Source organism: Drosophila subobscura, chromosome U (assembly GCF_008121235.1).
Source record: "Drosophila subobscura isolate 14011-0131.10 chromosome U, UCBerk_Dsub_1.0, whole genome shotgun sequence".
Lineage (NCBI taxonomy): Eukaryota > Metazoa > Arthropoda > Insecta > Diptera > Drosophilidae > Drosophila > Drosophila subobscura.
The window spans coordinates 9,532,059-9,545,517 of NC_048534.1; the positions used below are offsets into that span (position 1 = coordinate 9,532,059).

At 39.9% G+C, this 13,459-nt stretch overlaps 1 protein-coding gene across 2 annotated transcripts; it reads left to right on the top strand.

Annotated features, from left to right (window-relative positions):
• The first annotated feature begins 390 nt into the window (after positions 1–390).
• LOC117900807 lies at positions 391–11,975 on the top strand. 2 transcript variants are annotated; one of them, XM_034811294.1, is made up of 6 exons: positions 391–709; positions 8,639–9,097; positions 9,165–9,260; positions 10,260–10,669; positions 10,738–11,154; positions 11,217–11,975. In XM_034811294.1, the coding sequence occupies exons 2-6, from the start codon at positions 8,654–8,656 to the stop codon at positions 11,548–11,550; spliced, it is 1,701 nt and encodes a 566-aa protein (XP_034667185.1). In that variant the 5' UTR covers positions 391–709; positions 8,639–8,653; the 3' UTR covers positions 11,551–11,975. The 2 variants fall into 2 exon arrangements, with proteins under 2 accessions (XP_034667185.1, XP_034667186.1); XM_034811295.1 differs by lacking the exon at positions 391–709 and adding an exon at positions 6,242–6,438.
• Positions 11,976–13,459: the final 1,484 nt, after the last annotated feature.

Genomic DNA, 13,459 nt, shown 5'->3' on the forward strand with positions numbered 1-13,459 from the left:
GATAGGTTGCTTCGCCATCGAAAAAGTTTGTGAAACTTCATTTGAACTTTATCGGACTACCTCACCTGTTAATTCACCTTGGTCTCAGTGCCAGAAAGTAGTCGATATACAGCGATACAATCGGACACTGAACAAAGACGGAAAACTCGACGAAGTTGCAACATAATTTGTATGGGCCATCAAGTGTGCAGTGAGCAGATTGCTGCGAAACCAAGAATTTTGTAAACAATCCAAAAAAAGGAAGTCATGAAAACTAGCCAATCTTGTGGGGAATTAATTTTTAATATTTACGGTATACTTTTAAAATGACAAGGTACATTTCGGTATACTTTTGAGGATAGTGCGGTATATTTTATCGTTAAATACGCAGTCCCACTGCAGCAGCTGCCTGTACGAAATATAAAAAACGAAATAAAATAAATAAAATAAGCTGAGATCAACATTAACAAATTGTCAATCTTAAATAAGAATATCTTGAAAATGCCAGATGAGTTGTTGAAAATCACCTATCAGCGCTCTGACGTGGCTGGACTCTAGAACGACGGAGAGTCCTGTGATATATGAAATAAATATATGCGAAAATTTATGTAATACCGTTTGTTTCAAAAAACACAAACATAAAAACTAGTGTGCAAATAACTCCACCATCAACAAAACAAAGCAGTATTCGTTTGAAATCATCATATTCTTTTATTGCAAAAAGTATTAGGTGAGTTCTAGTTTCGGGTAGGGAGAGAGGTTCGTGTACAATAAGCATAAATATCAACAATTATGTATGTATGTATGTACATATGTATGTTATTTTTCCAAGCCTTTAACGCTGTCGCGTGCTGAACTGTGACTCATTAGCGAATAGTTCCAGGTGCACTCCAGGTCCCCAGACTAACCTGACTCATTCCCACCATTGATACTGAAGCGTCATACAAATATAAGAAGATTACGCCGCCAGAATTTATGTTGCTAATATGAAATTTGTTCTCATTTTGCCCTACACTAGGATGAGCGCTGCCAAATTTCTTTTTGAATTGGACCCAATAGGAGAAGACTTGTATAAAAACCCCTCTCTGTTTCCTTCCTTTTATCCCCATTGGTACTGCTTCTGACAAATTTCTGCTTCAGCGGATTCAAGTGTGCCTACGTTCGCCTCGGTGCAGCTGCACCTAAATTGCACTCAACGCGTACTCTTCGCCAAGCTAACGCCTCCCTCTCTCTCTCACACACACTGTTTTCTGCGCCTCGTCATTCGCCATAAGTAACGGCATGTTTTGAGCTTGTATGTGGATAAATACATTGTATACATGCATATGTACATACATACACATATGGATGTATGTTTGACTGCCGGTGTGTGCGTTCATTCACTTTTGCGCATTTTATTTGTTGGGCCACGTCTGTGTATTTTTATCATTTTAGCCGCCAAAACTGTAATTATCTCGATGTCTCCCTCTGCCGTCTAGCTCTGCTTTCGAAAGAATTATTGTCTATTTGCTTGCACCTAAAACCTGATTGCTGGGTACAGGGAACCCTTACGTTCAGCGACGACAAGCGCCAACAAAATAAATTGCTTTGCTTGAATGTGTGCGCTTGTGTGTATCTACGCAGTACATATTCGATATGAAGAGCTGATAAATAGTAAGAAAAAAAACTTAAATGAAAGCTGCGATGAGAGGCCATTTACTGGACACGTTGTATAATTCAAATGATATTTTACCGTAGTTAAAATGTAATAAACACAGTAGAACTTCTTTAACGAATCTTTGTTTTCATACGGGAATATCTTTCTAAAAATTCTACTAGCTGATAAAAATGTCAACTTGCGGCCTGAATTCTTTTTATAAAACATGCAATTTGTCTTCACTGTGCATACCCTGACACGAGACGAGATCAAAGCCCCTTTTCACTTTCTCATCAGCTCACACAAACACACGCAACTGCAGTGCCCTGCCTCCCTCCACCCACTGACGAGTGGCTGACTGACACGGCCAAGGCGTTTCATTTAAAAGTGATTCAATCAGTTTAATTGATTGCACTCATACTCGTCTGCCTCATACTCTAAGTGCACCGTGCACTATCGTACTCAATTTGATTGTTTGCATTTATGATTTTTCTGCAACACCCGCAAAATAGCCACTCCTCCCACCCCATGCACGCGAAAAGGAGGGACAGGTCAGTGCAAAGAGTCAATTTCTTCGCTGACTCGCTCGCTCGCACATCCACTTAAATCGCTTACAGTTACTTTGGTTTGGTACGTGTGCTTTATTGGTGTCTTCTTTCGTCGTTGCTATTTCAGATGCCGATGGCACGCGCTGGCACCTTAGGAGAAAGGGAGACGGCCGCGAGGAGGCAATATGAAATGTAAATGTAGGCAGAAAATGCTGTTGTATAAAATTACCCGATGTTGACGATGGCGGTGGCTCCCGTCGATGTGGGAAATGAATAACGCCAGTCGTCGGAATGGGGATTTATTTTATTGCCTAGACTTTGAATTCTAACCAAGGATACCGGCCTTGTTGTTTTTTTTTTATTTGTTGTGCCAGAGCTTGGGTTAGGTGGTGGGCGGTAATGTACATACAACGTATACCTTGACTTCGGATTTGTTTATGCGTTAACTACACCATTTCCACTAAGGCTGTAACTGAACAACGATATTATTTCAAATGACACGAATGGAGAACCACTTCCATACATACATATGTACATATGTACATTTGTAAGTGACTTGGAATATGTTACCGTGCAACCTCCAAAGCTTGGGTGTGGGAGATCGTTGAACTTACGGATATGTTGAACAGAAAAATCAATTTTCCAATATAAAGTAGTTTACCTTATTTGCAAATCCTTTCCTTGAGAGTAAGCTAGATTATAAAAAGAAACCTAAATTTGATGCCATTTACTTATAAAAATATTATTGGACTTGGATCTACAATCTATTATAAACAATTTACGATTTTTAAGTATAAATGTATTTTAATTTTTCAAGCAATCTCCACTTTCCCAGACACTCGTTAATTTCAAATCATTAATATCTTCTTTGGACTTTGTATTTGATTTCTTTATATTTGAACTTTACACTTTTCGACGAACGTCAGTGGATACCCCAGATAGCAGATACCAGAACCAAATTTAAGTTCCTCCCTTGCGCCCGTTCCTCTACAGTTTGATTTTCTTCAAAGTTGAATTTCTTAGTTTGTTGTTTTTTTTTTGTGGCGACTTTTCTTCTGATTTTGTGGATGTAAAACTCTTGTGTACATTCATAAATATAGCTAACATCAGCGCTTCTCTTTCAGCTTACGCTTAGCACTGCTCAGTGGGTCAATACTTGCAAAAATATTCTCCCCTGAGCACCCAAAAATCGTAGCCCCCAAAATGGATGATATTGCTTTGTGAGTATTTAGTAGATGGAGCTTCGCCACGTACATAGAGTTGTTTATTCTACCCGCATGACCACCGAACTGACTTGTTTATTTAGTATAAAAATGTATGTATATACATACATACATATATTCTGCATGGAAATATTCTTTAAACTCGTATATAGTAGTTTTATCTGGTATGGTAGTACGTGTGTTCGCACTCCCTTGATTTATGAGGCTGCAAATAAGAAACAACTTTTCATAGAACGGCGCAATCGAACGAGTTGAATTTATTTATATCAACATTTAGTGCCCGTTCAGCTACGCACTGATAGATTAATTCCTTAGATGTTTGAAATGTTTAGAACTACAATGGAATTTATAGTTAGTCCGAAATTTATTAAAGTTATTGTCAGACATTTTTCAGAATTTTATATACTGTCAACCTTTTATAATATATTATTTAGAATATTGCTTATATATTGTTGATCCGAATGAAAGGCTGTCGTCCCAATGCGACACTTTTTAAAATCAATTTCATATTTTTGTGTATCTCTTATTGGACTATGGATGTCAGCGATAAGACAACAGAGCCCCATGTATATTTACGATGACGATCACCATTGTCATTCATACAATAATACCATCGTGATGGAATAGTATCCAAACTTAATACCAGCAGAAGAAGAATTTCATTTTGTAGATATTTTAGGTGATATTTCCATGTAAATAAAATCTACTTGAGATGTGTGCAATTGGCTATTATTCATGTATAATAACCTCTTTACACACTGACCTACAACTCCTTCAAACCGGCAACTGTGAATTTTTTTCCCTTACTTGGATTTTCATTAGTGGATTCTGCAATCAGTGCAATAAGTACACAACTTTTGGGCCTGCCCATGAATTGTATTTTAGAGAATATTTAGTCTAGAAATAAGTCGTCCGCAGCTCTGTGCAGGAACTAGTTCAATGAGGTGTTCTGTGGAAAACTGACCGAAATCCGACATTTACGTAAGCCCCATATTCTTTTCTTCATGCACATGTATTTATTTTCTCACTTTAATTCACATTTGCAATAATTTGAAGATAATTTTTGCGACATATTTCAACATTCGCTCAATTATTGCCTCAATTAACAAGTCGGAGACGATCACGTTGTACGCTTCACGCTGCTGTTGTTGGCTTTTCTCTTGGATTATTTGAGTTTTCCTTTTGATGAACACTAATGACAGCTAAATAGAAATTAATTGACTCATATACGCCAAACAGGTTGTCTTTTAGGGGCGCCCAGCAATGCGACGACACACAAGAGTTAATTTAATTTGAATTTAAAGGTCGTGAGTTCTAACTTTTCAAGTGACTTTGGGTACGGTTGTGTTCGATTGGTGATCGTGATGTTCTCTACATATTTGTTCAATATATTATCAATCAAGAAACGCACCTATGTACATACATACATCTCACGTAGGCACAAAAGAGCCTTGAGTAATTCTGCTTGTGAGCTCTAATTTTTACGAGACAAATTGTGCTTCTAGTTGCCATCTGCTAGTAATTGTTCTATACATCCCAATACCCCATTTATGACCTAAACAAATATCACCATTTGAAGTAACGCCTCTTGATTAGGAAGCGTTCCGCCTCGTTCTTTTAAAATTAACACAAACAGAATTTTCTTCGTGGTTAACTCCTGTTCTCGCCCACACAGTCAAATGGGTGTAATTTTCACATTATGTTTTCCTTTTACTGGATTTTCCTAAATTTGTTTTGAAGGCGTTGTCTTAGACACGCTACCTACTTAAACACGAAAGAACAGTCCACGAAAAGTATGTAAATTATATAGAATTATACACTAGGGCTTAGACAAGTGTGTGGTCGAAAATAAATTATCAAACATTATTTTGTTGTGTTTTTATTATTCGTATACAAATCTACCAAACTGGGTGGTGTATTATTTCGGAGTTTTTGAGACGGCTGGAATCACTTTGGAGTATTTGAACTATCAGTACAAGCAAATAAAAATACATATGTACATATAAAACAAACACCATCTGGAGCGTAAATTCAACCAGAGTCGCTGACTTTTCTTTGAGTCTCTCTCTCTCTTTCTTATCTCTCTTTTGCCAGTGGGTAGTAGCTACAAAAACCAGTTAAATGTATGTAAGTCTCAGCTGCAGGCGTTCAAAACAAGTTTCAACTTGGTTGTTTTGTTTTTTTCTAAGCTTGACCGGCTCTTGGTTTGCAGAGAGTCCATCGCACTTTGTGTATGATTAGCCAGCGTGGTGGGATTGAAAAATATGGAAAAATATATGATAAACAGTGTATCATACATTATTATTTATTCAAATGTTGTCAACAGTATTGTATTAATTTTAGAAAAAAAACCAACCGATAGGCTGCAAAAGAAATTAATATCATGTGTTCCAATGGGGCCATACAATTAATATCAATTTTCAAAAATATGTACCGAGGATAAAAAAAAGCGAAAAGAATTTGCTGTTCAGTTTGTTGATGGAAGCGTTTATTAAGCCGACATATTGTGATGGAAATTAATTGACGGAGCTGTGGAATTTAGGGACCAGTAAGCGGTGAATAGTGCGAGTACGCGGAAGCTCATCCAAAATGAACTGCTTGCCCGCAGCTCTGCTTGAGAGAGAGAGAGAGCAAGAGCGTAAAAGAGAGCGAAAGAGAGAGCAGTGATAACGTGTTGGGGCCAACAGAGCTGTGCTAGTTGTTGAGTCATACATATGAATGTGTGTCTCTTTTGGGGGCCCCATGGAAGATCGGACTGCTCAGTCTTGCCCGCTTCGCGCCTATGATCGTACGGGGCGCTCTTTTCGTAACGCCGCAACGTTCTCTAAACTATTTATGTATACCATAAGTTCGACAAGCAAACAAAACTAATAAATAGTGTGCTTAGTGTGTGTGCCTTTGTGCTATTTTCGTGTTGTAATATAAATAAGAAAGAAAGAAAATAAAAGGAAACGCAACCCATTGGAAGAGGTTTCAGCAGCATGATCTACGCGTAGCATGCAACAAATGAAACCGAAAGCAAGGCGCAAAAAAAAGGAAATTTCCTATAATGGTATGTGTGTGTGTGTGCGTATTATCAGCAGACCATCTGTGTAATCAGTTGATTGCCAAACCCTCTACTCTACCGCCCACCCTTTCATTGGCCAATGCTCTTTGTTTTTTTTTTTGCCACAATATTTCCGCTCTAATAAACTTCGCTTGGACGCCGCGAGAGGCCTCTAAATCAAAACCCTAGAGCTAGAGCCAAAACGTAATCCAGAGCGCCCTTTGTCCGACAGTGCGTTTCACGAATATATAACAAACAAACGAAATTCGCATTGAAATCGAAATATCAAAAGCGCAACCTTCGAATCATTTAAAATAATGAATGCTAGTTTCTGCTCGAATTTAATCAATTCTCAATCTTATCAGCAATTGATTTCTTATCAAAGTGTTTAGTAATTGAATAATATCTAATTTTACGTATAAAACTGCACAAGAATCCAGATTTGTAAAACATTTTGCACTTCCCTGAGTGCAGTGTGTATAATTTTACTGAATTTTACTTTGTGCATTTATGTGAAATTTAGCTTAAATTCTCTCTGTTCGTTTCGGTTCGTTTCGCTTATTGTCGCGTTTGACTTTTGGTTTGACTTTATCTTATCGCCCGTCCGTCCGCACTTCCATTCGCCTGTTGGCGACCGAAGTAGAGTCTCGTACTCATTTGTCGTTGCTGTTGTTTTTGTGGATTTGTTGTTGACAGCGGAAAGCAGCAAAAACTAATACAAGTGACTAAAATGGAAAAAACATCCATATATGTACGCCGCTTATATGCATAACCTAAACAACCTTATATGTTCGTTTGGTGTGTGCTTAATTTATTATTTGTTCTTCAACAAATGCTTGTCAAATAAGTGAGCAAAGATGGCTCATAAGGACATGTTTGTTTGTACCAAGAGGAATAGTATTATGACATGATATGAATATGAATTTCTCGACAAACTATCGAGAAATGTTCCCCACAAACCGGCTGCTGTGTAGATTATTTCTCGAAATATTTAACAGCCAGAATGTTTACTACAACGAGCTATAAGCGGCTTTGTTTCAAATGTCACGTAAGAGAGCAAAACACACATTTTCACATTTACTTGCGACTATTTCTCGGAAAACCTAGCTATCGCTGCACTCTTAAAGCGATAACTTAAAAACTTAACCTATTAAAAACCAATAAACTAATTGAGAGCACACAAAAAAACAATTGCTTAACACTCAGTTTCATTTTAACCATTTTGCAATTGAGTGTGGAGGGAATGCATCAAAAAGTATTCTCGAGTATTCAACGACTCAACACCTCGTGCAACTTAATTGCTTTGGATGTAGCTCAGCGACAGCTCAATGCTCAATGGATTTGCCTGATGTCCGAATGTCTCTCTCAGTCGCAATGTTGAATGCTTTTGTGTTCGTATTTCTGATATTGTGGGTGTCAGGTTGCTGGCAGGCATTATTATCGATGCCTCAGTCTCCTCTATGTGTGTGTTTTTTTATATTTTTTGATTGATGGATGGTTGGGTGGGGACGGGCCGTAGAATCGTAGCTGGCATTATAAAGCCCACACTCTCCCCTTAAAACACGCCTCCCCCTGAGGACCACCAAGTGCTGGCAATTTCATTTTCATTCTGCCGGCACACAAAACCCTGGGGTGTGGAGGAGACGGATGACTGCTTAAAGCTTAGTAGGGTTGGTCAATATTTAAAATGGAAACGAAGTTATCTAATGGTAAAATTTTGTATAATTGGGCAGGGGCAATAACAACAAGAGCATAGCACTCTTCGAGCATTAATTTTCCGCGTCATGCACACGCCATAAATGTTGTTTCTGATTTCTGATTTAAAACTAAGTTCTGGAATGAGTATAGCATGGAAATTGTTTTTTTTTTTTTAAGTAAATGATAGCATAAAATGTTAGAATAGAATTTAATTAATTAATTCTATTCCGTTGCTTAAATCTGGTTCTGTTTTTTTTTTTTCGTTCAGCGAGTACCCCTAATGGCACTGCTGCTTGTTTATTTTTGGGCTTGCCCCCAAGTACGGCCATGGCCGGTACGGATGGGTAAACATTTGCATTTGCTTTTAAAACGAACCCAAACATAGACAGAGACACGCACAGCCACAGACACGTATGGAAATGTTTATGCAAAAACGAAGCCCTTTGTGGATGCGTTACCCTTGTACCCTGTAGAACTAACCCATTTTTTATTGTACTTTTCTTTGCAGTTAATGTAAAATAGGATGCTGCCCAGTTTGGATACCTTAATGCGGTGCTCGAAGCGCGTTCTGCAATCGCCTCTGGAGGCGACGGCAACCGCCAATCTCCAGATGCGGAATGGACACAGCAAAGCCCCGGCCGGCAGCATCTACGGCCCCTTCACGCCCGACAATGATCTCAGCTGCTCCGGACGGGGTGACTGCGTGAACCACACCTGTGTCTGCGACATTCGTTATGCCGGCGATGAGTGCAACTTCTTCAATCTGCCGTACTATGCCGGCATCTCCACCGTCTTCTATGTGGTGGCCCTCGTCTCTGTCATTCAGCTGCTCATCTGCATTGTGGCCGAGTACCAGCGTCTCAAGCAGCCCTCCATTCTCAGGGCCTGTCGCATCACCACACAGAAGCTGCTCTACTTTATGGTCTTTGTGGCGGCCTCCCTGCGCGGGGCCTACTTTACCACACCGGTGAGTGCGCGTTGTCCCTTGAATTAACATTAAATTTACGATTAATATTTGAATTGTATATTTTCAGTTGGATTTACAGCCTCAATGGGCCGTAACACTGATGTCCGCCTACTATCCATTGCTGATGACCTGCGCCTCCCTGATTGTCTGCATGTGGGCCGAGGTGAGTTGCAGTGCCGGATCCTAAGCCTAAGGATGAGCAGAAAAACTGGGAGAAACTGGGAAACTGGGAGAATAGATAATCATGTAATAGATAGCCGAAAGGCACTTGTGACAGTCTAAAATGAGTCACTTAACGCCTCAATTTCAAGTATTCATTGAGTATTGAGGGGAATATCACAAGATTGAAACCTCTTCTGGCTCACACGTGAGCGTTAAGTCACAAGACCTCCATGATGGCCCATAGAGAGCTTAATATATTGCAGTTGATTTATTGATAAATGTAAAGATAAACATCTGTTTTGGACCGCCCTTCGCTGCCAGCAACATTTCGATAAATGTTCGACAAATGCTCGACGCGAATGGCCACAACTCCCATAAGTTGCTTCTACTACACCCAGCTTTAATTTAACGCATTTGAATATGTGTAGATAACACTCACAGTCATAGATAATGTCTGTAGCTGTGCCACTATGACTGCGGCTGTTTGTGGAATACACTCAATAAATTTCTCTGATAAGGCAAAGCAGGGGCTATATTGCCAGTCACGAGTTCATCTCTATATTTAGTAAAAATAGTCATCCCCCCAAAATGGCTATTATTTAATCGCACATAGACCATGGGAATTGGAAGAGCAGCTCTCAGCTTAAGTATGATGGGAACTAAGGTGAAAATTGTGTGCTGCTGCGATGTTGTTCTATTGTTTAGTATCGACTCAAGTACGTCTGTACTTTGGTCGCCTTAGGTGCAAGTGTACTTAGAATTCAATTGTTTTCGCTATACACTTCTGCGCAGCGTATCTTGGGGCACGGGCACCGAGACCTATATTGATAGGCCAACACAGAGTGCACAGTTTCTATTATACATATGAGCGAGTAGTATCGCAAGCATTAATTAAACTTTGGAAACAACTGGCAGGCAGGCAGCAGGCAGGCAATAGGTGTACGGGCACTCACTAATGTGGCATTATTCATTGATACGTTGACTGTCGGACTGCTTTCAGATCTTTCACCTGCGCGACATTCGCTGGGAGAAGTCGCAGTTCCTGTCGAAGAGTTTCCTCGGCTTTGTGGCCTTCAACTTTTTCCTGTACAGCCTGTTTGGAATTGAGGTCTTCAGCTCGCTGATCAATGCGGAGCGGCGGGACTACGCGCACATATTCAATGGCTGCTATGCCGTTCTGCTGCTGATCGTTGTCGTCTTCTTTCTCATTTACGGCGTGGAGGTGTTCTTCAAGCTGCGCGGCGGCTTTGTCTACGACCAAACGGGCAAGATTCTGGGTCCCAGCGAGGCGATTGTGAATGCCTCACAGCTCCACCAGTCACGCTTCGGACTGCTCAGTCAGGCGGTAATGCTCATCGTGATTGTTGGCTTTCTCACCTCCGAAACTCTGGGCGATTTCTGGAAGACCAAGTAAGTGGTTAAGCCCGAGGAAAAGTTTTACAAATGGCTACTAAAATCCAAGTTTTACCTGTCCTCAGGGTTCCTGTGAACTCTCGCAACTGGCATGACATCATTTTCCGTATTGCTGAGATTGGCGTTGCTCTGTGGTTCCCCTGCTGCCTGTGGAACTCGATGGCGCCCGAACAGCTCTGGATACTGAATCCGCGCAAGTTGCTCTCCCGCCAGATTGATCCGTCGATACCCACGTTGAATGCCGAAACCAATAAGCTCTCGCCCGAGGAGGGTCAGTCATTTCTGGCGAAAAAGGATTGCTGGATATGCTACGACAATGACAAGCCCGAGCCCTTAATTCAGCCCTGCCGCTGCACTGGCGACGTTAGCTCTGTCCATCACGAGTGCCTCAAACGCTGGCTGGTCGAGAGCTGCAGCAAAACGGAGGCCCAGCTGTCCTGCAAGGTGTGCGGCCATCCCTACGAGATAGAAAAGTCCAAAAAGTGAGTATATAAAGCATCCGAGTCGAAAGCTTATTAATCAACAAATTTCTGCGCTTCAACAGACTCGAGTGGGACAAGGGCTTTACCATCCAGCACTGGTCCAAGACGGTGATACTGATCACTCTGATGTGCGTGACGGGCGCCGCTGCCTGGGTGGTTATCCAGATGTATGTGGACCCTCTGGTGCGAGTCATGACCGTCGGCGTGGCCGTGCTCATTGGCTATGTGTGTGTCAAGTGTCTGGGTGAGAATACCGTGGTGGCCTATCAGCGTGCCAAAGTTAGCTCCATCAATATTGTGACCAGCTCGGAGATGGAGAAGCTTCACACCATTTGCGAGGATGTTAGCGCTGCCAGTACATCGGCAGCGGCAGCACGAACTGGCGCTGCCTCTTAATAGGTTGAGGGAGGAGGAAAGAGCGTACATGCCATAAGGAGAGTCAGCAGCGCAGTTGAGCAGAACTTACAGACATTATTACTTACTTATTTGCATCTAGTTTAGAATGCGTTTTATGCACACATTTTGCTCAATCCACATCACACATAACCTTCCCTCAAACGTGTACATAAAAAGTAAGAAAGATGATGCCCAACGTAGTGAGTAGAAAAGTAGTTACCGAGTCAATTGTGTCTCTCAAATTATCATGCAGATTTCAAGCAGTGGAAATGTATTACAAGAAGCCAAATATTATTAGTCTCTAAGCATATAAGCCAGTATCACACTTACACGAAAAAAACAGAAACAGAAACAGATAGAAACGTCTTGAGATTATGAACGCGTTGCCAAGTAGCCTGAAAAGAGCGAGCCGAGAGCGAAGAGTAAATACTTAGAGATAGAGCTTCGATGCGCCAGTGATCAGTCGCCCAGATTGTGGGCTCTGATCTGTAGTTTGTAGCTTACTTTTATTAACAATTAATTTATGAAAGCATTTTTCATGAGCCCCCCCACCCCCACACGTGTCCTTTGCATCTGCACACAACTTGGCGAATATTAATTTAAGCGTATCAGTTTTGACTTTTGTATTCAATTGGAATAACCATCGTATTAATTCCTAAGCTATATCCTATCCAGATCATAATTTATCAACCACACCCACACACCATAAGTATATATTTGTAGTATATCAATTTTATTGTATCCGGAACACACAATTTTTGTCAAAGCAAAAGTAAAACGAAAACGAAAAGCCCCACAATGATTTACATACAATTTAAGCTACCATATATACAATTTTTTGTGATAAAAACAAACAAGTTAATAATAATTATATAAAATTTATAAAAATACCATTTTTAATTCTTTTTTGATAAACATCTGGGGATTGGACCTGCTCTGCTGACATGTGGAAATTCAGGGAAAAATTATATATTACACTATGCGACAAAATCGACACATAGTTTTTTCTGATAGATTTGGGGCATTAAAATTGTTTAATGAATTTTAGTTTTGTTTCTATGTCAGAACTTTTTTTCGAACAAATTTTAATAGCTGGTCATTTTTTCACACAATTTAAGTATCTTCAGATCAGGTTGTAAAGAACATTCTTTTGCCACTCTGAGAAGCAAAATGACGCAGCTAAAAATGGGACCCAAAAACTCTTTTATATTTTGTGTCAACTAATTTTAGCTCAGACGACTCTCCATAGATTTTCATGTGCAATACCTTAAACGTCGCCAAAATAATGCACCTGCTTACAAAAAAATACAGGACACAGAATATCATATTTTTATATTTTATATTTTTAAGCTCCAAATTTTGTAGAAAAAGTTGGTTTCCTTGGGGAAAAATCGTGTGGAATAGTGTTATTAGAGGAAAGTTGAACAGACAATTATTTGCTGGTGTTTCTGTATGAATAGGGTTCACAAATCTATCCACCGAAAAGCATTTAAAAAGTAATACCATTCAAATAACATTCTTTTGATCTTAGCATTGTTTTTTAGAGGCATCAATTGGGTGTACTTCAAAGTATCTATTTCAGCAAAGTTCAAATAGAATTGCCAAGTTGTCGTGTAGCCAGTAGATTTATGCTCGGTATGTTGTTCAGGCCGATTCTGTAGTAGCCAAAACTGTCCCCAGACGGGACCCCGACCAAATCCAAGACAGAAATGCATTTCATTGAGTTTTTAAGCCTAAAGTTATTTATTTTACATGTAATTTCTATAAAACAAATATATTTATATAGCTTATATAATATGCATAATAAAATCCAAGTCAAGCTTTGACTAAATGTAGTTATTCTTTTGTTTGTTTTAAACTACTTTTAGAGCAACGACATCGAAGCAGTAATAGGTTTATGCTTAGATTT